At 45.1% G+C, this 24,701-nt stretch overlaps 1 protein-coding gene across 14 annotated transcripts in view; it reads right to left on the reverse strand.

The window, feature by feature from the left end:
- Positions 1 to 9,677: 9,677 nt before the first annotated feature.
- The window catches only part of LOC308555968 (protocadherin alpha-C2), a gene marked incomplete at its 5' end in the record, with an annotated part of 195,225 nt that continues 180,201 nt past the window's right edge, over positions 9,678 to 24,701 (reverse strand). For 13 of the 14 annotated variants that reach the window (XM_081134804.1, XM_081134810.1, XM_081134811.1 and 10 more), the window contains one exon: positions 9,678 to 12,403. In XM_081134804.1, coding sequence (XP_080990930.1) covers positions 12,093 to 12,403 — 311 coding nt within the window. In that variant the 3' untranslated portion in view covers positions 9,678 to 12,092. The remainder of the gene's footprint in view (positions 12,404 to 24,701) is intronic. The other variant, XM_081134799.1, reaches the window with a different exon arrangement.

Consider the following 24,701-nt stretch of genomic DNA (forward strand, 5'->3'; position numbering starts at 1 on the left):
TAGCCAGCTGGCGGCAGAAGAAGGCATCCTTCAGGTCTAGGCAGGTAAACCAGGCAGCCTCCGGATGGAGTTGGCTGAGCAGAGTGTATGGTTTCGGAACTACTGGATGCAGGGTGACCGTTGCCTCGTTTACAGCCCTTAAGTCCTGGACTGGCCTATATCCTGTCCCATCTGGCTTCTTTACCGGGAGTAGTGGGGTGTTCCATGGGGACTGGCAAGGAACGAGTATCCCCTCCTTCAGGTGCTTTTGGATAACTTCCGCTATGCCAAGCCGTGCTTGCCATGGGATGGCGTATTGGCGGATCTGCTTTGGTCCTGCTCCAGGCTTCATATTTATGATGAGGGGGGCGTGGTTTCTGGCCAGTCCTGGTGGGTTATCTTCAGCCCACACTAGGGGATACTGCACGCAGAGGTTGGCAATTCTTTCGTCTGCGTCTGGGCCTCTTGTGCTTCCTTCTAGTTTCTCGTAGAGGCGGTACTCCTCTCCCCTGGGAATGAGGACTGCCACCACAGATGGTGCCCCGACCTGTAAGTGGGCTTCCCCCGATGGCTGGAAGGAGATCTGGGCCCCTAGTTTGGCCATCAGGTCCCGTCCTAGGAGTGGGACTGGGCATTCTGGGAGGTACAGGAATTCATGCCTTACTTGATGGCCCCCTAATTCTACTGTTCGGGCTTGGCACAACCCCTTCGGGCCACTTGATAAAGATCTCACGCCCCGAAGGGGGGGGCTATGGCAGTGGTTACCACAGAGTGTTCAGCTCCTGTGTCTACCATGAAAGGGAGAGTTTGGCCCCCCACAGTTAACTTGACCATGGGCTCGTGGGGGCCAAGATTCAGGGAGCCCGGTCTGTCCTAGTCTGAGTCCATGCCTGCCAGGCTGAGGACAGTTGGGGCAGGAGTCTCAGGCTGAGGGGCGCCCTGGATCTGCCTCTTCTTCCTGTTGGGGCACTCCCTCTTCCAGTGGCCCTTCTCCTTGCAATATGTACACTGGTCAGCTTCTACCCGGCGGTGCCCAACCTTTTCTTTAGTCAGGGGTCCTCTTGGAGGCGGTGCGGGTCGTCCTAGGGCTGCCGCCAGGAGGGCTGCTTTCTTCTCCATTCTCTTTCTGGCCTCCCTTTCAGCCGCTTCCTCCCAGTTGTTGTAGACCTTATTGGCGATTTCTATGAGCTGACTAATGTTCATTCCTGCGAAACCTTCGAGCTTCTGAAGCTTCTTCCTGATATCCGAGGAGGACTGGGAGACAAATGCCGTATTTACCATCCTTTGGTTGTCTGGCCCCTCGGGTCAAATGCCATGTAAATTCGGTATGTCTCACACAGTCGCTTGTAGAAATCTCCCAGGCGTTCATCTGGTCGTTGGGTTACATTGGCGACTTTAGACATGTTGGTGGGCCTTCTGGCTCCTGCTCGGACCCCACGGAGGAGGGCTTCTCGATACCTCTGTAGCGCCGCCCTGCCCTCTTCGGTGTCGTGGTCCCATTCTGGCTGGACTTCAGGCGCAGCCATTCTGGCCCACTGCGCCCGGTCTAGTGTCCCCACTGGTGCCATGGTTTCTAGGTATTGGAGGGCTCCCTGGAGTATGCGCCAGCGCTCCTCTGTATTGAATAGGGTGAGGAGTAGCTGACGGCAGTCATACCATGTGGGCCGGTGAGTTTGCATGATCGACTCCATAAGGTCAATTAAGGCCTGCAGTTTTTCAGAGTACAAGGGAGTGTGATGTTTCCAGTTGAGGAGATCAGTGGTAGTAAAACTCCGGGGCCTTTGGTTCCAGAGCATTCGGTTCCGGGGTTCCCTAGGGTAGGCCACTAGTACTTGGGAAGCTTTCTTCTTAGCCCGGCGACCCCGACAGTTCGGGGCGTCTGTTTCTGGTACTGGCAAAGCCAACTGTAGCTCCCGGGCTAGTTCCTGCCACCTGTCTATGTAAATGTATTGGTCGGGATGTCCTGGCTTTCCTGTAACTACTAGGTGTACTGCCTGGGTAATTCCCAGATTAAGAGTTCCCTCAGGGGGCCAGCCTACCCCGAATGACGGCCACTTGACAGAGCAGAAAGTGTCGAGCTGATCCCGGGTCAGTGAGGGGTCCTGTCCCCTGAACAGGTCAAAGTTCTTAAGCATGCAATTTAATACCGTTGATGAGGTGCCCCCCATGGTCTTTCCTTCCCATGTCGGCGCAGACAAACAAGGCATTCACTTCACCTGCCTGGCCGCTCCCCTTGCAGGGATTTAGGTGCCTCTTAGCTTTGGCAGGTCAGTATAAACGCCTGACCCGGATCAGACTCGCAGGGAGGGATGGGGTCCCCCAGAGTCTGACGCTGCCCTGAGCCATATGAGGTGCACCACGGAACCACAGGTTGGGGCTCACTCAGACTCCATAGGCGAGCGCCTGTGGAGCCATACAGACATTCACTCACTCACACTCACGCTCCAGTCAACCGAGTTTAGGGATTTCCGCCCGATAGGATGTCCCTACTTGTGGCCAAAGGGGCCAAGAGAGGTGATCAATCTCTCCTTCTACCCGTAGGGTGGGCCTGATCTTGGGCTCCTGGTCCCCGGGGCACTCACCAGTTCTGAAGAGATCTAGTCCTGTGTCCGAATCCGTTCGTCCTCCCCCAGCAGCCCAGGTGGGTGGACTACGCGGGTGGCCGTCCGCCGAACTCTGGATGGGCCAGAACCAAAAAGACCAGGGTGCGCGTTTCCCTCCCGCCTCTGAGCTCTGCCCCCCGGCAGATCCCTCACCAGTGGCAAAGCGCCTGCACGCGTGAGTCGTTTCCTGGTCAGGGAACCAAAATGTTGCTGAAAAGACTTAGGCCGTACACCGGAGGAGGCGAAAGGATACCTTTATTTAACGCATGCGGACCCAGAGGAGGCAGTCTCCAAATTCTGGGCCCCGAACAATGGACTTGGGTCAGCTTTATAGGGTTGTAGGCCGGACCTGCTTTTGGCGTGAAAGCAGTGGGCGGGGTTACAGAAGCTAGATACACATTCGGGCAGGTAAGCTGATACTCGAAATGGGGAAATCTTCCTAAAATGGCAACGGTTCCTACCTCAATGGGATATATGTAAATAATTTTAAAAATTTATATTTATATGGGGAAAAGTATGCTACAGAAAGTAAAACTAGTACTATCCTTACACATAAAGTTCACAAAGGCCTTCCAAATTTCCTGTTTGGGATACACCTAGCTCGGGTTTTATAAAGCTCAGGTACTGAATTTATCATTGTGCACCAGTGCTATTTTTTTGTTTCTAGTAGCAAGAATCTGAATGTAACCCAATTGTCCATTAATAGAGGAAAAGCTGAATACATTATGATCTGGCCACGATGTGGAATTGGATGGGAACTAAAAGAATGATTTAGAGTTGACCTGGAGAAATCTGCATGTTAGTGTAAGTTTTTTAAACGAGAACTTTCAGCCCAGTCGGCGTGGCTCAGAGGTTGAGCATCGACCTAGGATCGAGGAGATTGCGGTTCTATTCCCGGTCAGGGCACATGCCTGGGCTGCGGGCTCAATCCCCAGTCAGGGGCGTGCAGAGGCAGCTGATCAATGACTCTGTCATCACTGATGTTTCTCTCTCTCTCTCCCCCTTTCCCTTCTTCTCTCTGAAACTGATAAAGATATATTTTTTAAAAAAACAACCTTCAGGGTAATGAGCATGGTATTATCTTGTTTTTATTTTACAAAGAAAGCAATTACACTTCTGTGAGAGATATATGTGTGTTATATATATGTGAGAGATATATAGGATATATATACACATATATATATGTTTAATTCTCTGCATTTTCCCTAACTGGTTATGACAATAGGGTTGCTATATATCAATCTTAGGTACAACTTCAAAGGGAGAATAGCACCAGGCTCATTGACTGAAGTCTCCATCTTAATTATAATAGCAGTGTGTGTCTGTGTATGTGTGTGTGTGTGTGTGTGGAGAGAGAGAAATGTGGAAAACACACCTGAACGTGTTAACACTAAATACCTGTGTGCAGGAGAATTGAAAGAAGCTGGTGAGAAGATTAATAATTTTTCTTTCTATGCCTCTGGATTCTTTGATTTATAAGAAAGAACGTGTATTACTTTTATAATAAAAATTCAATGTCACAAAATTTAAGTTAGGTTAGTGAAAGCAAAGCTTAAAAATGGAAGCTGTTTAATCAATCTCCTATATGCTTATGCCTCGGTTGGCAATTTTTTCACTCTGCTCTAAGACCAGCCTCTGGCTGAATGTTTGTCTGAATTGTTCACGTTCTTTGTGGGCTGATAGTGCCCAAGTCACATGGTAAGTGCATAACCTAACAAATTGCTGGGCTTTATATTTTTCATGACCCCAGGCTCCCTCGTTCTTTTATGCAGACTAGACTCTGTACTATGGAACTAAAGTTACCAGTGTCTCTCTCTCAGGAGTTTAAGCTCACAGGAAAACTCATAGACTGATTTCTTTTCTTTTTTTAAAATTTATCTTAATTGTCCCATTTTCCCCCCAATTGACTTCCTCCGCTTGGCTCCCCCCCCCCAGGCCTTCACCCCATTATTGACTGTGTCCATGGGTTATGCATATAACTTCTTTGGGTAATCTCTTCCCACCCTCCACCTCCTTCCCTCTTCCCTCTGAAATATGATCGTCTGTTGCTTGTGTCAATGTCTCTGGATCTATTTAGTTCATCAGATTCTTTTGTTCATTAGCTTCTTCTTAGAGAAGACCCTTCAACATTTCCTGTAGTGCTGGTCTAATGATAATGAACTCCTTTAGCTTTTTCTTATCTGTGAAGCTCTTTATTTGACCTTCAGTTCTAAATGATAGCTTTACTGGGTACAGCAATCTTGGTTGTAGTTCCATGTTTTTCATCATTTTGAATATTTCTTGGCACTCCCTTCTGGCCTGCAAGGTTTCTGTTGAGAAATCAGCTGACAGTCATATGGGTGCTCCCTTGTGGGTAACTAATTGCTTTTCTCTTCCTGCCTTTAAGATTCTCTCTTTGTTTTTAACCTTTGGCATTTTAATTATGATCTGTCTTGGTGTGGGCCTCTTTGGGTTCTTCTTGTTTGGGACCCTCTGTGCTTCCTGGACTTGTAAGACAATTTCTTTCCCCAGGTAGGGGAAGTTTTCTGTCATTATTTTTTCAAATAGGTTTTCAATTTCTTGGTCTCTTTCTTCCCCTTCTGGCACCTCCAAAATATGAATGTTGGGCATCTTGAAGTTGTCCCAGAGGCTCCTTATACTATCTTCATATCTCTGGATTCTTTTTCCTTTTTGCTCTTCTGGTTGGGTGTTTTTTGTTTCATGTTTCAAATTGCTGATTTGATTGTCAGCATCCACTACTCTACTGTTGATTCCCTGTAAATTATTCTTCATTTCAGTTTGTGTAGCCTTCATTTCAAATTGGTACTTTATTATGTTATTGATTTTCTCAGTTATTTCCCTAATAGCCTGCTTAAACATCCTTATAAACAAAATTCTGAACTCTGTATCTGTTAGCTTGCTTGGATCTATTTCATTTAGTTCCTCTTCCAGAGATTTCTTCTGTTCTTTCCTTTGTGACATGTTTCTATGCCTCCACATTTTGGCTGCTTCCAGGTGTTTGATTCTATTTATTAGGTAGAGCTGCTATGTCTCCTGGAATTTGTAGAGTGCCTTTGTGTAGTAGGTGTCCTGAGGGGTCAGAGGCTCAGCCTCCCCAGTCACCTGGACCTTCTAGGTGCTCCCCTGTGTGGGCTGTGTGCACTGTCCTGTTGTAGTTGAGCCTTGGTTGCTGTTGGCGTCACTGGGAGGAATTGACCCTCAGGACAATCGGCTGTGAGGACCAGCTGCAACTATAGCCAAAGAGCTGCTGTGCTGGAGACACTCCTGTGGAGCAGGATTTACTTAATGGGGCTTTGATGTTCACCAAGTGCGCCCCTTCAGTGTGTCACTGGTGGATGTGGTAGGGTTGTAATCCAGCCTGGTCGAGTCTGACCACCAGGTGCACTGTCTCTGGGGCCTCCTGGGAGGTGCAAAGTCAGCTTCTGCCATTGCCTTGCCCAGGGCCACCCAGCATGAGCTACACAGCTAACCATAGTTGGCTGCTACTTGTGCTGGGCTTGGAGGTGTCCAGGAGAGGCCAAGCTATGAGCCAATGCAGGCTGCCGCTTGTGCCAGGCCTGGGGCCACTTATCAAGCCCTATGGGGCACTCTGCTGCTTGTTTGAGAGATTTTAGGAAAGTCCTAAGCATGAGACTTGAGAGGCCACTTGCATAGAAAAGCCCCTGGAAATGGCCTGGATGAGCTGCAGGTGGGGAGGGGCGGGGCCTTGGGGAATCAAGGGGTGGGGGGGAAGTTGTGAGTCAGGTGCTGGCGATTCAAATATGGCGCCTGCCTGCTGGCTGTGTGGGGGAGGACTTGCCAAAGGAGCCATGGCCTCTGCCAGCTCTTCTGCCTGGAAGGAAGCCGCCCCCCCCCACCTCTCGCCTGGATCTCAGGCAGGTTAGTTCCTCTCCTAGTGTCCCAGGTCGTTTCAATCTGCTGCCCGGCGCTGGGCTCAGAGGGAGCGTGTCTGAGTGAGTCCGTGCGCGGGCCTTTTAAGAGGAAAGCCTGGGGCTCCTGCAGCCTCTGGGACCCTCAGCCACAGTCCCCGCTGGTTTCATAGCCCGAAGTTGTGGGGACGTCTCTTCCTGGCCCTCTAGCCCTGGGAGGGGGGCCTGCTGTGGGGCTGGGACCCCTCGCTTCTCCAGGAAACCTCTTCCACCAGGATTCCTTCCCGGGTTTACCCCACGGCATGGGGTGTGGGCCCGCAGCGGCGTCTCTGCGATTCAGCCCCGATCCCCCCGAGTCTCCGCCCTTCCTACGGGTCTTGGTGCTTCTTCAGTTCCCTGGTTGTAGGGCTTCTGTGCAGCTAGATTTCAGGAGGTTCTGAGTGATGGTGGTTCTGTATTTTAGTTATAATTTTGGTGTGGTTGCGGGAGGCGGCGGGTGCAGCTGTTTCCTATGCCGCCATCTTGTTTCTCTCTTTTTTTGTTGCAAAAGATTTTTAAGATTTACTGTTTCAGCAGGCATTGCTGAAACCCCATGGATTAACCCCAAGAGAAAATGGGAGCCAACAACACATTACCTAGCTAGTTCTGACAATAAGGTTGCTCTTAGGCACAGTTTCTGTTCTAAAAAAAAAAAACACATTTTTTCCCCATTGATTTCAGAGAGGAAAGGAGAGGGAGAGGGAGATAGAAACATCAATCATGAGAGAGGATCATTGATTGAAACCTGCTGCCTGCACATTCCCTACTGGGAATCAATCAGGTCTGACCAGGAATTGAACCAGGATCTCCTTTTTCATTGGTCAACGCTCAACCACTGAGCCACACCAGCTGGGTTTAGACACAGTTTCAAAGAGAGAGTAGCACGAGGCTTATTTACTAAAGCCCCCTTCCTAGTTATAATAGGAGGGAGCGCATGGGCGTGTGTGTGTGTGTGCATGAAACCAGAAGGCGTTTCTCAGGTTGCAAGTTATATATCCTGCTAGCCAACAGCCAAGCAGCATCTGGGAGAAATTATGTGATCAGCTTCTTCTACGAGGACAGGAAGCACATAAAAAGATGATGAAATAGGGTCAAGGAGTGGCCAACTTGCCGTTTCTTAGGGACCCTCTTGGGGCTTTCAAGTACTGGGGAAGTATATCTGAGGCTTTGTGTGTGTGCTTAGCATACTTCTTGATGTTTTGGTTTTAAAATCTAGATGTAACCCTAGAATTGCATTAGTGTTTGATCAATTACATTTGTGCTTTAGAATTGAGTTTTGAACCTACAAAACATAAAATACACTAACACGAGATCCTGAAACTCAGAATCTTACCTAGGACCCTAAAAGCCAACAGCCAAGGAAAGCTCTGAACACTCACTGGGGAACTTCACCTTTTAAAGTGAGATGAATTGCAATTCTTCTAAAGACTGAATCCTGTACTCTGTATATGTGAGCCCCATATCAAGTAGCCCGACCCTTCAAAAAGATGGAACTTGGGTTGTTCCTGATTAGCTGTAGGACAGTAGGCAAGTGTGTGGATCTTTTGTGTTTTGCCCACCTGCCAAAAGAAGTTGTTGGCGATGTCTCTTCTCTCTCTCTCTCAGGCTGTTGTACTCGGGCTCACGTGGGATTTGTTCATTTGAACATGCAGAATCCTTCAGTTCCTGGCTTTCAGATCACTGATTATTGATATGGAAGAGCTGGTCACTTGACCACATACTTAGAGGCCTGATTATTATTTATAATAGAAATAGGTAAAGTTATGAAGCTGACATTACTTTTTTCTTCAGGGGTGAGCAAAAAAGTTGAAGGGTAAAAATATTTTTATTGCAAAATCCATGTTGATTTATTTTACCATCTTTCATTCACATTTAATTTAATTTATCCTCACCCAAGGATATTTTTTCCCCATTGCTTTTTAGAGAGAGTAGAAGGGAGAGAGAGAGAAACATCGATGTGAGAGGGACACATCAATTGGTTGCCTCCGGCATGGGCCCTGACCAGGGTGGGGGACGAGCCTGCAACCGGGGTACATGCCCATGGCCAGAATCTAATGGGACCCTTCAGTCCCTGGGCTGATGCTCTAACCACTGAGCCAAACCAGCCAGGGCTCTCATTCACATTATAATCTGTAGAGATGGAAGAAAAAAATTATTATGAATAATAATAACTATTTATTGAGAACTATGGTGTGCTAGACACCTAAAATCTTTTTGAGATTATCTTACAAAATCTTCCCACAAATCTATAAGGTCCATACTATAATTATTCTTATGTTATAGATGGCAAACTTGAGACTGAAAAACTGACAGTAGTGGCTTGTCCAAGGTTCCCCAGCTAGTAAGCTGCAGAGCTATAGTGGTTTATTTCTGTCTGTAAGTAGAGTCACCATACATCTCTGTTTGCCTAGAATAGTCTGTTCACTTGTAACCTGAAATAATTATTAAATGGGCTCAACAACAAATTATATGGTCAGTCTATCTCAAGGCTTCTCAATTTTGGTACTGACATTTTGGGCTGGAAATTCTTTGTTGTTGGGGGCTTTTCTGTGTATTATAGGGTGTTTTGCAGCATCCCTGGCCTCTACCCACTAGATGCCCAAAGGAACTCCCACCCAAGTACAGGAACTCTCACCCAAGTACCAGAGAAACAAAAATGTCTCCAGATGTTTTTCCCCGAGGGGTAAAACTGCTCCCAGCTGAGAATCACTGCATCTAAAGCCTATGCTCATGAAAATTTAGCTACAGAAGGAAAAGATATTCATTACAGAAAATGTATCATGAACTCAACCTACCTACTACAGTGGCTGGCACACACACTGTACCCAATAAAAGTTAATTTCTGGGGGCGTTACTTGACTTCCCAATTGTGGAGAGGCACAAGGGCTAAACAAATAATGAACGAGATGACTGGCCATGCCAGTGATAAAAGCCCGTTTGCTGCAGTTCTTACTAGGGGAGACTGAAGCAGTGTCCTGGCCGCCCAGTTGAATGACATTGTGGCTTTTGATTCTTGATTGTGCTGGGCCTGCGCCTTGGTAATGAACACAAGAGCCAGGGAGAGAGCCAAGGAGTGAGACAGGAAGTTCCATACTGCACCTTTCTTCAAAAAGAACAGCTCAGGATATTCAGTCTTCTATTTTCTCCGGCTCTTATACTTAGAAATGACCACCATTTCTTTCATACCACCATTTCCATTTATTAGCAATAACAGAGGAAATACCAATAGCACCAATTAAAAATGAATCCACATGACGTGTTTTATCCTTACAGCTGTAATAACTAGTAACTAACATGGGTTGGAAAGCACTTTGCAAAGGTAAAAAGTGCTGTACAGATACATTAGAATTATCATCATTAATAAATCAGCCCAATTCTCCTAGTATTCAAAAGGCACGTAAGGTCAGATACACGGGTTTCAATGGGGCAAAATGATCACAACCTACAATGCAGAATGGCTCAGATGCGTTGGCAACACGCTTTACCCCACGCAGTCCTGCAGAGCTGAAGTTACACAGCCTTCAAAATATGGGAGAATGAAGCTAAAAGTAGACAAAACAGATTTTTTTTGAGATTTTCTGTTTTCGTTTTAATAACAGACTCCTACCTCTTTTACGTTAACTTTGAAAATATAATGTAATTACGCAAACTTCTAAATTGTACATTTAAACAAAATTAAAGTTTCTTCTCTAAGGTGACAGTAGATCTTACTATTCTCTCTGAGCTGATATTCCAGGCGCCGTTAGAATTTCAAAGCATTCTGCAGCTTGAAAGAGGTCAGATTGGTAAATTTTGTGCTTGCATACCCTCAGGGAGTATCTTCAGTATTCATTCCAGAATTGTTACTAGAAAAAAACAGCTTTATCCATTCCCTTGCCAGCAGGAGTCTTGGCAAGAGACAGCTCTTGGCTGACCATAAATAAAATTCCTTGAATCACCAGTATCTTGATTTAAGAAATAAATTTTACTGTGTCTTACATACACAAAAGCTGATCAACAATGGTTAAAAAAAACACTACTCCACTTTTTCACAGGTGTACAAAAGGAAATATAATGGAATTACATTCAACAATAAAGCTTAAAGTTCACTCTAGGTAATAGTTGCATTAACATTCACATACACAAGCACAGAGTAAGTATATTTCAGGAGTCTTATAATAGCATACAGCATACATATGGGAGGTTGATCTCAGGTAACATCATAGGTGTTAGCAAGATTAGCAATTCAGAGTGGTATAGAAAAGGTAAACAAAACCAGAGAGAAGGTGTAGGCTAGCGCACCAAGACAAATCACAGAATTAGAGGATTGCAAAGTCTGCTCACTGTGTGTAAGAGAAAACAATATTTTTCTTCAATGTCTAGGTCTTTACATACTTGGCTAGAGAAGGTTGTGTATTCAGAGTGCACATAATTGTTTCTTAGAAAAGAGACAGAGAAAGATCCTTTTATTTAGTAATTAATACATGCAAGAGGCAGCCCAGAGTGACCTGAAAGAGTAAAGCTGTGATTGGCAGGTGGCCAGTATAATACAGATGTTTCAGGCAATTCTCTTAAAGCGCTTCTGTAGCAGCAATGGTCATTTAAATGGCTGTAGACTCAGTTCGCTTTTGAGGAGAGTTTAGGGGAATTGTCTTCATCATAGCTCTCTTTAAAGATTTATAGTTATAGATTTTCTCTGTTTTAAATAAATCTATCAAACAACAAACAGCATAAAGTGAGGTGTTGGGGTTTTCTGTTTTCTTTTGCTTTTGCATATGTGTTGTGGGAAAAGGATCTGGCCTTTTCATAAACACTGTGTGCAAAAGAATTTTTAATAAAGTGAGCACAAGGACATGTACAGGAAACACATCAGATCTGCTTCTGTTGCCCTGGCTGGCCTCCTGCTAAACACTGAACTGTTGGCTTGTAGACACAATTCAGGTTTTAGGTATAATGACATCACAGCTGACAGCCTTTAGGGACTGCTAAAGCCTTGTCAGTGAAGGCAGTTTTTGTCTGAAAGAGGGTGGCCACCACCTCTTGAGTTGTAAGATTTAGAAAGTCTGGTTCCTTTTAAGTTTCACATTTCCCCTCCAGACTGGTAACTCCCACTGTTGATTTGCCTTTGTTTCCCAGCCCTCCTTGCACCAACTAGTCTAATCTGGCCCATCCCAGCCCAATGACTGTCACTCACACACCCCCAGTGGCCACACATACCTAGTGGCCACAGACACCCAAGCTGTTCAATCTCAAAACTTTTCAGCCTGCCCTGCAAGTGTCATCAAGACAGGATCCCCGGAGCACAGGGCAGAGAGTCCAACCTCTCACTGGCGGGGCTGGGAGGCCTCTCCTTTGCGGCGGAGGAGAAAGGAAACTTGGGTCTGCTTTTTAGGTTCTGCAAACAAGCCAGAGCGGAGAGAGAGAGTTAACACCAGACTTAGTAAAGCTTTTCAGACAAAACCTGTTCAATGCGATCTAGACAGACGGGGAACTTCCTGCAGATTTCTGAGGTCTATTGGAGAGGGCTCAGGTGGACAGGAGAAAAGGAGTGGGCAGTTGCTACATGGGAGAAAGTTGCCATTATTACAAAAACTGGCTAAGTGGCTTTTTTCCATCCAGGACCTCACTGGTCACTGTTGTCGGTCGTGCTGTTCCCTTTCTCTCTTTTCTCCTGGGTCTTGTTACCCTTCTTCTTTTTCTTCTTTTTCTTGGTCTCCTCCTTTTTGCCGAAAGTTATGAAGTCACTTTTGTCAATTTGGCTGTTAGTGGGCTCCTGCCGGATGGAGATGATTGCAGGAGATCCTGGGATAATGAATTTGTCTGGTAACTCACCGGGACCAGATTGTTTGGGGTTGGCTGGTCCGTATTTAAAGGTCCAGCTGTTGCTGTTAACACCTGCACCGACTGGAGGGGACACCTCTCCTGCCTCTGGTTCTGAAAGACAAAACATCACAGGTCAGTAACAGAGTCAACACGCACCTTCCATGCCATGTTAGTGGGCAGAATATAGGAAAAGCTACACAGACAGGCCTGGTCCCCAAGAAAAAGGAAAAAACAAAAAAAAATCCTGAGATCTTAAGAGCTACTACAAACAGAGCATTCCCTGGAGCAATCAGCTACCTTGGGACTTTTTTTCTTATGGTCACAAACTGAAATACCTGAATCTCACCTGATGTCAAGTACTACACTACTGCTTCTCAAGGACCTCTTGCGTCTCCAAGTTCTGTCAGAATTTTTTAAAAGCAGGTTTCAATAACAATGGTAACTTAAAAGGTAGCTGATATGATAGATTCTGCATCATCTATCTAGACGATGCTCCTCAAACTAAGAATTGCCAGGGGATTTCAGAACCCTTGTCTGCTATTGTACTCAAAATGCTTTAATTATCTTCAGCTAATGGGAAAAGAAACCTAAACTAGAGATACATGATGCAGTTTAAGATGTAAAAAAAAAAGCTGAATATGTTACTTTTAGTGTATGGATTCCAGAAAACTTGAGCTATAAATATATTTTGACACCTACTGTGTCCAAAACAAAAGATAAATTTAGTTGAATTAATTACAGTTGACCCTTGAACAACACGGGGGTTAAAGGCATCGAACGCCCACTCCCCAAGTCAAAAATCTACGTATAGCTTTTGACTCCCAAAAACCGTAACTACTAATAGCGTACTGTTGACCAGAAGCCTTATCGATAACATAGACAGTCAACACATATTTTGTATATTATATGCATTATATATTGTATTCTCACAATTAAATAAGCCAGAGGCAAAAATGTTATTAAGAAAATCATAAGGAAGAGAAAAATACATTTATAGTACTGTATGTATTTATTGAAAAACATCCACGTGTAAGTGAACCCCTGCAGTTCAAACCCGTGTTGTTCAAGGGTCAACTGTATTTGATCCTAATGTTAGGGGCAGAAATATTAATCATGCTCTGTTAACAGTGATTGTTCTGTTCTGATTTGAGAAAGCACATTCTAACCTGGCTGAGAGTTGTACCCCCCAGGACATGGGAGTTAACTTTGGAATACAGTCTATCATCATGGGAAGATTAAGTCTTGTTCCCAAAACAGTGGAATCCTGGAGATGCCCACACTGCCTGTGACCTGTTAGCATTATACCTTGCCTACTTTCCATGCCTGTAATCTTTGTCCTTCTACCCAATATAAGCAGATGGCTTGGGGGGGGGCAGATTTTTCAGGATGACCTAACAGCTCTCCCATATTGCTAGCATTATTGAAATAAACACTCATATACTATTCAATCCTCTCTCTGCTTAATTGGCTCAAGTGGTGACAGGCAGCCCGGACCCATTGTTGTCTGGTTTCACTAATTCTATTATAATAACCTTGTGGAGTGGTGGGATAAAGCAGGGAAGGGATGGTAGGAAGTGTGGACATAGAGGGATACTATGCAGCATAAGAGGATTGAGTCCTGTTGTAAGTTAGGCCTGTTTATTTGGATAAAGCACTGGTGAGAGGGGCACTTATAATGTCCAAAGATTGAGCACCTGAATTAATCTGAAATATAATTATATTAACTATAAAATTGTAGAGCTCGGCCGGGCGTGGCTCAGCAGTTGGGCGTCAACCTAGGATCCAGGCGATCAGGGTTCAATTCCCAGTCAGGGCACAGGCCCAGGTTTTGGATGTTACCTGTCTTCTTGGTTGGCCGGCCTTCTCAATAAATGCCTTATATGATTCAACCCTGCCTCCGTTGAATTGGATACAGTGACAGGCAGCCCAAAACCCACTGGGGTTTCCCGGTAACACTGGGAGCCAACCTCACTTGCCAAACCCACCCAGTCCTCTCCCTCAATGTGCTTACAGTCTGGTTGAGACTTACACTCAAGCAATTATAAACAAATTTGATAACTGCAATAACCAAGGTACATGTAAAGTACTATGGGCCTCCAGAGGAGAAAGTTATTAATTATACTTGAGAAAGTCAAAGGAGATTCCAGAGGAGACATTAAATTTACACTGACTTGGGAAAATGATTATGTATCCACAAGGGTTTTCAACGCAAGACTTTCCCAAGAGTCTATTTGGAAGACACACCATAAAGTATACCAGTGACTTCTAGAAGAGTAGAGGTCAGAGCTAGAGAGGAAGAGTAATGGTCTGTCTGGGCAAAGTAATCCCAGTGGCCATGACATTGGAACCTTTGACATCACAGCAGTGCTCATGTATCTGACGCTGCTCCTTTGCTGGAGTCCTGCAGCAATTGGTGCAGGGTAAGGATGCTGCAAATTTAGTCCAAGTACCAGCAGGCAGAGGGGAAAGAGAGTAAGAAACTTTCTTTTCTCCCCTAGACCCCTTTCTCTATACCACACTTCCCCTGCCAGATCTGACTGACACTATAGCTAGCTCTTTGGACAGAGGCAATAGATATTTTTTCTCTGAGACTTTCTTTGATTCATCTAAGATAATCAAATCTGCAATTGAGCTCAGCTACAATCTGCCTGTTTATTTTTCATACACAGGCCCTGACCCTGAGAGACTAAGACAAAAGTGGGAAATGTATTTAAAAGCCCTCTGATTTGGCATCTAGGGTAACTGGGTTTCAACACCACTCTTCAGTCCTTTCATTTTTCTCAGGGGAGCCAAGGATGGAAATTTTTTCCAACCACAGCCAGGACTCTGCATGAGGCCTTTAGGGCTGTCATCTGGAGACGCAGAGCTCAGAGACATCTTTATCTTGCAGAACTGAGAAACATTAATGGCCTTGCCTATTGGCCAAGGGCACCCCTCCAAGCAGGACCACTAAGAGTTAATGAGCTCTTTTACACATCATTGATCTTGTCCGGCCTTTGCTGGGAGTATTGGTTGGGCCTGACTCAGCCTAAACTCCAAGAAGCAATGAGACAGCCATTCAGGTGCATCCTCCCATATTCAGCTTCTGCAGAGCAGAACAAGATCTGCTTTCTCCATCCCCAATCCCTCTCAGACCACTGTGCCTAACCTGTCCTGGCTGATGTGTAAGCAAACACCCTGAGGGCTCATTCAGGTGAAATAATAGCTTAAGGATCTGACAACATTTACTGACCTCCTGATCTGAGTCCCTTTTGGTCAAGAGCACTGAAGCCCTTGGCTAGCTTCACCTATAGCTGTGACTTTAGGGCAGAATCAAGGAGCTACTCCCTTCTGAAGATGAGAAAGAAAGACATGCCTTTTATGCCCCTAACCCAGGCTCAGGGCCAGTCCCAGCAAATGATCAATCAAGGGAACATTGTTTTCCTTCAGAGCTGCCTCCCTTCCCCCTTCCTGGGGCCTCCCACAGGTCCCCTCCCCTCCCCTCCGCTCTTGGGAACATAACTCACAGGAAGACAAAGGCTAGACTTGAAAAGCAGTCAAGACCCAAAAGAATGGATTGATTAGAGCCTAGCAAGGAGATTACAGACACTGAGCCACACAGGCCAGGGCACAACATCTATATATTTTAAAAAGCATATAAATCTGCAACTTTAAAAACTGCCCTCTGGAGGTAGCTGACCACTTAATCCTATAATCCAGTTTAGGCACTTCCCTTAGCCACTGCCCAGGGCTGCCTGGAAACGTTCCCAACTTCCCTTTTTTTTGGTTTTGTTTATTTCTGTTTAAAATATTACAGATGTCCCTTTATCTCCCCAATGACCCATTCCACCCCGTACCATCCCCCTCCCCAGTCCCTCTCCCCACCATGGTCAGTGTCCTTGGGTTGTGCATATATACATATAAATTCTTTGGTTAATCTCTCCCCCTCCACCCACCTGCCCTCCTCCATTCATCAGTTTTATGCTAAACCAGCTCTGGCGAAGTTCAGCCTCCATGACTGGAAATGATTAGGCTGGAGGCTTTGCCAATGCCAATGTCAGGGAAAGTCCTGAAGATTGTGAAATAAATTTCAGACTTGTAAACTCACCCCCAACCCCTATTCTGAATTGCCCTGGACAATCGGCTAAGGCCAGGAGAGGTTTATCTGACGTACACTGACTTCCCTTAACAGAACAGTACAAAGTCATTTTGGCGAAGGATGTTACATTGAGGAAAGCTCTTAGAAGGGCTAGAGAATTTGGAGGGTGTTTAACTCTTTTCCTCTCTTTATCTTGCTTTGCTCTTCTGAATTCAAGGGCCTGCCCTGCCTCTATCACTTGATAGTATGTAGTCCTGAGCAATGTACATAAATATCTCTGAACCTGTTTCCTTGTTCATAAAATGGAGATGACCACCCTCCTGTGTACATCAAGGTTAAGGGTGTAGTTAACATTTACTGCGCCCTTCCTATGTGCGTGGCACTGGGCTGAGTAGCTCTGCATGCAATGTAACTTTTCACTGAGCACAAGAACCACATGAAGTAGATATTGCCAATATCTATGTCTGTTTTATAGATACAACTGTTTTATAAATAAAAAGACTAAGGACCAATGGTCACATGGTCACTAAAGGATGAGGCCTGGGACTCAAATCTAGGCAATCTTATTCCAGTTATGAGACCCAAATCCTGAGCTATATATGAAGGCTCTTTGAAAACCCTGAAGCATTATATAAATGAGGCAATTATTACTATAATTATATCTGTTTTGTCACCATTTGGGAAACAGAGATGCAGGCAGGAGCCTTTAAGCTAGAATCAGTTGAAAGGAGGAGTAGAAGCAGGGGGAGGGGTTGGATGTGGGAGTGAGGAGCTCCGGAAAAGCACAGCCCAGTCGCAGGTTTGGGCCCCTCCCCTTCGCTCCTCATTCATCCCTTTGTTACCATCTCTGGGATTTTGGCGCTAAGGTTATTAAAGAGTTTCCAGAAAACTCATCATTTTGATTAAACCTGGAACTATCTGGCCAGACAGCACTCTGGAGCCTGCCTGCCGCCCACTCTGCCAGGTTGGCGCAGCCAGCAAAGGCAATTACATGATTACAGCCCTTTCCGGCCCAGCGGCGCAGAGGCGCTGCCCCTGGCTGCGCGGGGAAGGGGCCGCTCACAGAAGGCCCGCAGATTCGGGGTTTGCGAGTGAACACGCTGGCTTTCTGCGCAGAAACTCCAGCCTCACCCCCTCCCTTGACTTCTGTCCGCACCGAGCCAGCCACCGCAGCAGATTTCATCTGAGCCACCTCTGGCTTTGAGCAACCATTTCATCCCTCTGTCTCCGTCTCTTTCTTCCTCTGCGGGCGGCTGTGCGCGCGCGCACCAGAATTTGGCAGGTTGTAGAATTATACACGCTCAGCCTGACAAAAGGCAGAAAGCATCCGCCATCAGCCCCATTGAAAGGCCGGGTTGTAAACCGTTCCCAACCCACCCCCCCCCACCCCACCCCCGTCTGCGGGCGGCGCGGGCGCTCGCACAGGCCCCGCCTCCCTCTCGCTCACTAGACCCTTTATGAACCGAGCAATGTTAATCTGGGTAATTACAGCCCACGGAACACAGGAGAACCGGAGTGTGAACCCAGATCTTTCTCCGGCAGAGACGGGGGGGGGGGCTCAAACCACCTGGGCTAGCGTTTCCAGCATTTCCACACGGCTTCTTAGCCCTTCAGCTGACGTGGAAAGAATTTTCCATGGAAACAAGAAATGTAAAAATATACCCCCGTTCTCTGCAAGACTTTAAGGCTCTATCAGAATGGTTTAAATCTGGCTACATCGTGTAACTTATGTAATGTTTTAGCAAAGTATTTAATATTTCCGGGCCTCAGCTTTCCTGCGTATAGGAGACAATAATAGCACCCACCTCATGGGCTGTTTCAGGATTAAATGTAATGATCCTTACAGAGCACATAAGCCAGTACCTGGTGCAAAGTAACAACTCATTACCTTTTACTTGTTAGTAAGATCAGAGCAGCAGCAGATTTATTCATTTGTTTACAGAATATTGATCAATTGCTTATGATGGGTTGGGCACTTCATTAAGCATTTTAAATATATATATTTATTTGAAAATATATATATTTTATACATGCATATATTTTTTAAAGATTTCCATTTTATAGATAAGGAAACTGAAGGCTTAAATGACAGCAAGATGATTTGCTCTCTGAATTAGAGAGGGATTTGGTAATAAAGCTAAAAACTTATTCTCGCACTGAACTCCCTGGCTCAATAATAGATTTTTAAATTTTTTCTTTAATTTTTATTGTTTTACTCCTTGAAGCTTTGGGAAGGGGGGAGGAGACAGAGTTGAGCTCTATTCACAGGCCTAGCATTCCATCCCCAGAGTAGCTGGAAAGGGATGGGGTGTGTGTGATCAGAGGGTAGGCTTGTGATGGAGAAGCTGATCTGATACCACTCCCCAGAGGCTGCCACTCCTGGTGTTTCACCAGCTCTGGGTGGGTGGGTTGAGTGAACTGGAAGAAGATTTGGTGGCTGCCTGGTGCCTCGGGCCACAGCTGGGCTAATTTTCAGTAATCTTGCAGCGGAAGAGATAAATACAGTGACATATTTTTAAGCCACAGCTCTTGCTTTGTGCCCAAAATAACTCTGCCATTTCTAGGTTAAAAGTATAAAGACATCACATGCTAGGAACCCAGATTTAAAAATCAGAATGGCCAGTGTCAAATCTCCCTTGCTCTCCATAGTCAACTAAAAAAATAAATATAGGAAAATCACATTTCTTTTTTCTGTGACCCCAGCAGGGCTCAGGCTGTATGGTTTTCTCTACTTTATTTCCCGGTTGCTAAAGATCCCCAGGGTCTGGAGAGGGCAATTTCCCCTTATGCCCTTCTTCTCACAATCCCCCTGCCTCAGCCTGCCATTATATGTTATATCCTCTGGGGAGCAGAATCATAAAATGGAGGTTTGAAATCCCCCAGATTTGAGTTGGAATCTCAGCTTGACCACTTATTCCTTGAATAACTTTGAGCAAATCGCTTGGCCTCTCAGCCCCATTCTTTCACAAGCAAAACAAAATAATAATATCCATCTAATGGGATTGTGAGCATTAAAAAGAGACAGTGCTCATACATCACACGGAACAACGTCTGCCTTGCAGAAACTGAAATAAAGGATCAGTATTATTACTACGTACAGATAATTCCTCTGACGAGCCTGACTCCCCCTTTAACATCTACTCCTGGATGCTGTACTTCCAGGAACACTCTTTTCCAGGGGCCCTCCTCCCCCGGGGCTCTGCCCCTCCCAGGGATCATTAAAGATGTCTAGCTGGGAAGTTTTCCAGCTTAGAGCTGGTTGCTAGGTAGGAAGCCATTCTCCGGAGCCCTCACAAGCAGGCAGGAACATGGCAGCTTGGACATGGTGGACAGTGTACTGGACCAGGTATCAAAAGCCTTGGGTTCAAATCGCATCTCCACCATTTTGCTTTCTACTCTTTTCTCCTATACTGTTTGGGAGACACTGACTGCAGTTTTGAGGCAGGATAGTAAGAGGCCAGGCAAATTCCTTGGCAAGTGGAATGGGGAAACTGAGACAGATGGCTGATTCACACTGGCCTCATTCAGCACCAACCCACCTGCCTCCACCCTTGCGCGACCACTCCTTTAAGCATTAAACCCTCAGGATAGTGAGGTTCTGATCAGCATCAAATAATCATAGGAACAAAGCTTCGGGTCTGTTGACCACAGAGACAGAGTTTTGGTGAAACTAGAGATAATAGCTAGGCTTCAGTTGTTTCAGCTCCAGGCCCAGAAAAGCAGCAAAACCAGATGAAGAGATGCCATGGCTGATGACAGGACCAGATGCAATGACCAATGACCCCCTACCCTAGCACCAACCAATCAGTAGAGACCATGACCCTGATCATAAACACTCATTTGATACATCAGCATATTAAAGGACATACCTGGAAAGCTGATGAATATTCTATTAAGATCCTACCCTGAGACCTCCTCTAAAATTCCTGCCTTTAGAAAAAAGATAGCCCAGCTGGGTGTGGCTCAGCGGTTGAGCATCAATCTAGGATCCAGGAGACAGAGGTTCAATTCCCAGTCCGGGTTGTGGGCTCGATCCCCAGTCGGGGGCATGCAAGAGGCAGCCAATCAATGATGACTCTCTCATCATTGATGTTTCTCTCTCTCTCTCTCTCTCTCTGAAACCAATAAAGATATATTTTAAAAAAGAAAACAGATAAAAACCCTTAAAACAACTCTCTCTAGAGCATGACCACACCTCCTTTCCTCAAGTGTGTATCTTTGCTTTCTTTTTCCTAAGCTCTAAGGGTCCCACAGGACTTGCAACCAGGGGAGCAGTGGGAAGTGGCAGCTCGTCTCAGGCTAACCCCCTCTACCTGTCTCCAAGGGCCCTTCTTTTGCCCCCGTAACTTGTTTCCTGGGTCCATGCAGCCTAGCTGGCTGGCTTCTTGTACCTCTGACTTTCTTTCTAAAAGGCCAAAGCAGCAGCTCTCTGAGCAGCCTGCTCAAATTTTCTCTTCAAGTGTACTTTCACTTTGTATGCTAAATAAACTTCCTCTTGTGGTATTGTTCTTGGCTCTGAATTTTCTTTCTTTCTGAACTCAAGAACTGAGAGCCCACATTGCCAGTAACAATTGCTTCGGCTGTAACATGGACGTGGTAGCTACCTCCCAGTAGCTAGCTACTCATTCAACTAAATGTATTTATTATGTACAATAAGTTAGATATTGTGCTAGGAATCAGGGGTAGGAATATAAATAATATTAGGACAGGTACTCTGCCCTCAAAGAGGTAGAGTGTACAAAAACACAAGCAAACAAATAAGTAGAACATTGTTTTAAGAAATAAACAAGGTAGAGAGACTCTGGCATAAAGATGGCAGCACACTCTTAGGGACCGTGTGTGTGGAAGTTAAGAGCACTGGCTTAGAAGTCAAAGAGCCCTGCTCACACCCAGCCTCACCGCTTACTAGACAGATGTGTGCCCTTAACCCCAGGTGACTCAGTCTCCTAAGCATAAAAGGGGTATAACAGACTTATCTCTGGGGGTGCTTCTACGGGTAAAGGAGTTAATACTTATAAAGGTTAGAACAATACCTGGCTTAAGTGCACAAAACATGGTTTAAGTGCTCAGAGGTTAGCTATTAACAATTATTATTCACAAATCAATTCTCTCTTCTCTCCAGTCTTCTCAACCCTGAGGGCTAAGTCCCTTGGTAATGGTGTCGCTGAGTTGACAGCACTAGCTAGAGGTAAGGCAGCCCAATCCTAGATAAGAGAGTGCCAATTTGATGAGATCATATCCTATAACCCAATAATCCCATTTCTGGAAATCTATATAATACTAAGAGGAATATATAAAATATATCTATAAGAATTTTAAAAACATGGATACCAATAGGAAATTGGATACATAAGGTATGTTGTATGCCTGTATTATAACTTATTAAAGAAGACTGAGGTGTGTCTATATGTGCTGACTTGAAAAGGTGTTTAAAAAAAGCTCTATATAAAAATATTCATAACATTTCCCATTCTGCTTTTTGAAAGCCTACATATTTGTTAATAACCATGGGAAAATGTTCATACAACAATCATGTGATTAAAATTAATTTGAAAAGTATTTCACAGAGTGAACCCTAGTGTGCACTATGAACTTAGGTGATGATATGTCAATGTAGGTTCATTGATTACAACAAATATACAAGTCTGGTGCTGGACATCAATAGTGGGAGAGGCTGTGCGGGTGGGGGACAGGTGCATGGGGACTCTCTCTACTTTCCACTCAATTTTGCTGTGAACCTAAAACTGCTCTAAAAAAAATATTCATTAAAATAAATATTTGGAGGATACACACTAAACTGTTAACAGTGGTTGCCTCACTGAAGGGAAGTGGGATTGAGGGAAACTTGAATATTTTCATGCACATGATGCTCTGTTGTTTAATATTTACATCAACAATCGTAACTGCATATTATTTTATTCAGTATTTTAAATTTTATACTTATTAAAAAAATGGGGGATATTCAGTAACTATTGGTAGTGGTTACTTCTGGAGAGCATGACTGGAGGTGGGAGTGGGGCACTACTCATTTTTAGTTCTGTACAGGTTTAATCTGTTATGTTTTATACCCTTTTATAATTAAATCAGAGAGAGAGATTAAAAAGAATACAAGCCTGGCCACTACTTGATTAATCAGCTGCAAGTTAAAAAACTAGCTCAAAAACTAGCTGAGACAAAATGTCACTGTCCTGGAGAACCTGGCCCCGAGACCAACTACATCCTTTGCAGGGCCCAGTGCAAAACGAAAATGGGGGCTCCTTTTTAAAAATTCATTAAGAACTCTGAGATGGCGATAGCATAATATTAAACCAAACAGGGTTTTCTAAGTGCTGGGCCCCAGAAAGCAGCCTCGCCTGACCCCCAGAGCCGCTGCTGGGTTCCTCCTTCAGCACCACAACTTAACAGTGACTCTTCCCAGTCTCACACCGACTGCCTGTCCCACCCCAAACTGTGCCGCATAATCATTTCACCCAACAATTACACTGATTCTGGCTTGGGGCGAGTTTTCAAATTTTCCTTCTCCATTCTCCCCCCTTACTTTCTTACAGTCTGTGCTTCTGAGATTTGGCAGCAGGCCCAGGCTCTGTTGCTGTGTCACTTCTCAGCCTTGAGCAACCATTTCTAGCCAAGCAGTGATATCCCTGCACTAAGGGTATAAAATGGAGGTGCTGTCAGAACACTGCAGTAGGAGAGCAGAGAAAGAGTCATGGGGAGAGGCCTCACCCCACTGTCCCCACATTCTGCACGTCAACACCATTCCACTGAAACTAGAGAAAACATTGTGAATCCTGTTTGCCATGTGCCAGGCATTGTACTAAACGCCAGGGTATTAAGTTGAGTAAACGCTACATTTTGCATGCTTACGGGGAGCTCAGCCCTGCACTACGCATTTTTGCATGCATCACCTCCCTCAACCCCTGTAGCAGGCGACAGTCTTGCATCTTTCACACACTAGTAAATCCGAGGCCCAGTGATTAAGTGGGACAACAGCAGCTGAGGCGCTGTGCAATGCCATGCTGCCTACCTTAAGTGCACACAGGTAAAATTTGAACAAACCTGCCCTTCACGCTCCACATTTTCTCAGACATAATCAAGACCGAGTCCACCGGAATTACCTAAGAACATTTCCGAGGCCAGTTCTTTTTACAAAAATGCTGCATCCAGCTCCCTTTTGGTCTCACATTTCTAGACACCCAGTTTCCAGTCCTTGGTTTAGGTAGAGTGTGTCTTGATATATTATAGGTTGGTTTTTAAAGGTTCTTAGAGCCAAGGGGGCTCATAGAGCCTCCTTTCTTAAAAACAAACAAACACAAACAAATCTTCCGGTGGCTCTCCATCGCCAGCAAATGAAACTACAAGCTCTCTAGCTGGATTTTTTAAGGCCCAACAAAATCTGACTCCAGGCTACCCTTCTGATCTTATTTCCTACCCCACTCTACCCCTCAAATGTACTCATTCCATTCACCCAGATTACACACTTCGGAGTTTTTTAGAACATATGTATTGTTCCCTTTGCCTGGAATTCTTTTTCTTCCCACCTCCTACTTACTACCTTTCAATACCCGTATTATATGTCACATAATCTCTGACCTGATCCCCTAAATTCCCAATTCCATCTTCTGGTTTCCCACAACAGCCAGTATTCATGGTTATTGAGGGAGCATTTGGGCCCAGTGAAAACAATGTCAGAGACTCAGAAAGGTGAACCAGCTCACCGTATTTATATGGGGTTTGCTTTGATTACAACATAGATGGACTGTGAGTCCCATTCTGGACTGGCAGGCCCTGGTGGTTTGTCTCTGCTACCTTTCCCCTACTGGCCCTGCCTATGCATGGCACTAGGATGGTCCTTATTACATAACATAGTGACATTTCTGTCTTATTTCTTTACATTTCTATCTCCCTAAACTAGGCTATGAGGACAGGACTGTGTTATATTTAATATTATATTCGTATCACCTAGAACAGACACTGGCCTTAAGCCGATACTTAATAAATGTTTGTTTAATGACTATATAGAAGGTGCCAACCAAAGTCTATATTGAAGCCAAGCCAGAGAAAGTACCTTTGGAAATTATATTCTAATATTTTACTTCTTTGTGTGTGTGAGTGTGTGAGTGAGTGAGAGAGAAAGAGAATATGTAGGAACAAATGAATGAATAAATGAATGAAGATTTTAAAGAGAATGCTGGTGGTGGTGGTTTAAGGTGGGGTTCTAGAGACCTGACTATGAAGTGGATTCTGTAAGGGTCTTCACAGTGCCCTTCAAATCATAACCATTTAGAAGGCTAGCATCTTGGAGGCAAGGTCGTGACCCTGAGTTAGAAAGGA

This window comes from Miniopterus schreibersii (genome assembly GCF_964146895.1).
Source record: "Miniopterus schreibersii genome assembly, chromosome: 4".
Taxonomy (NCBI): domain Eukaryota; kingdom Metazoa; phylum Chordata; class Mammalia; order Chiroptera; family Miniopteridae; genus Miniopterus; species Miniopterus schreibersii.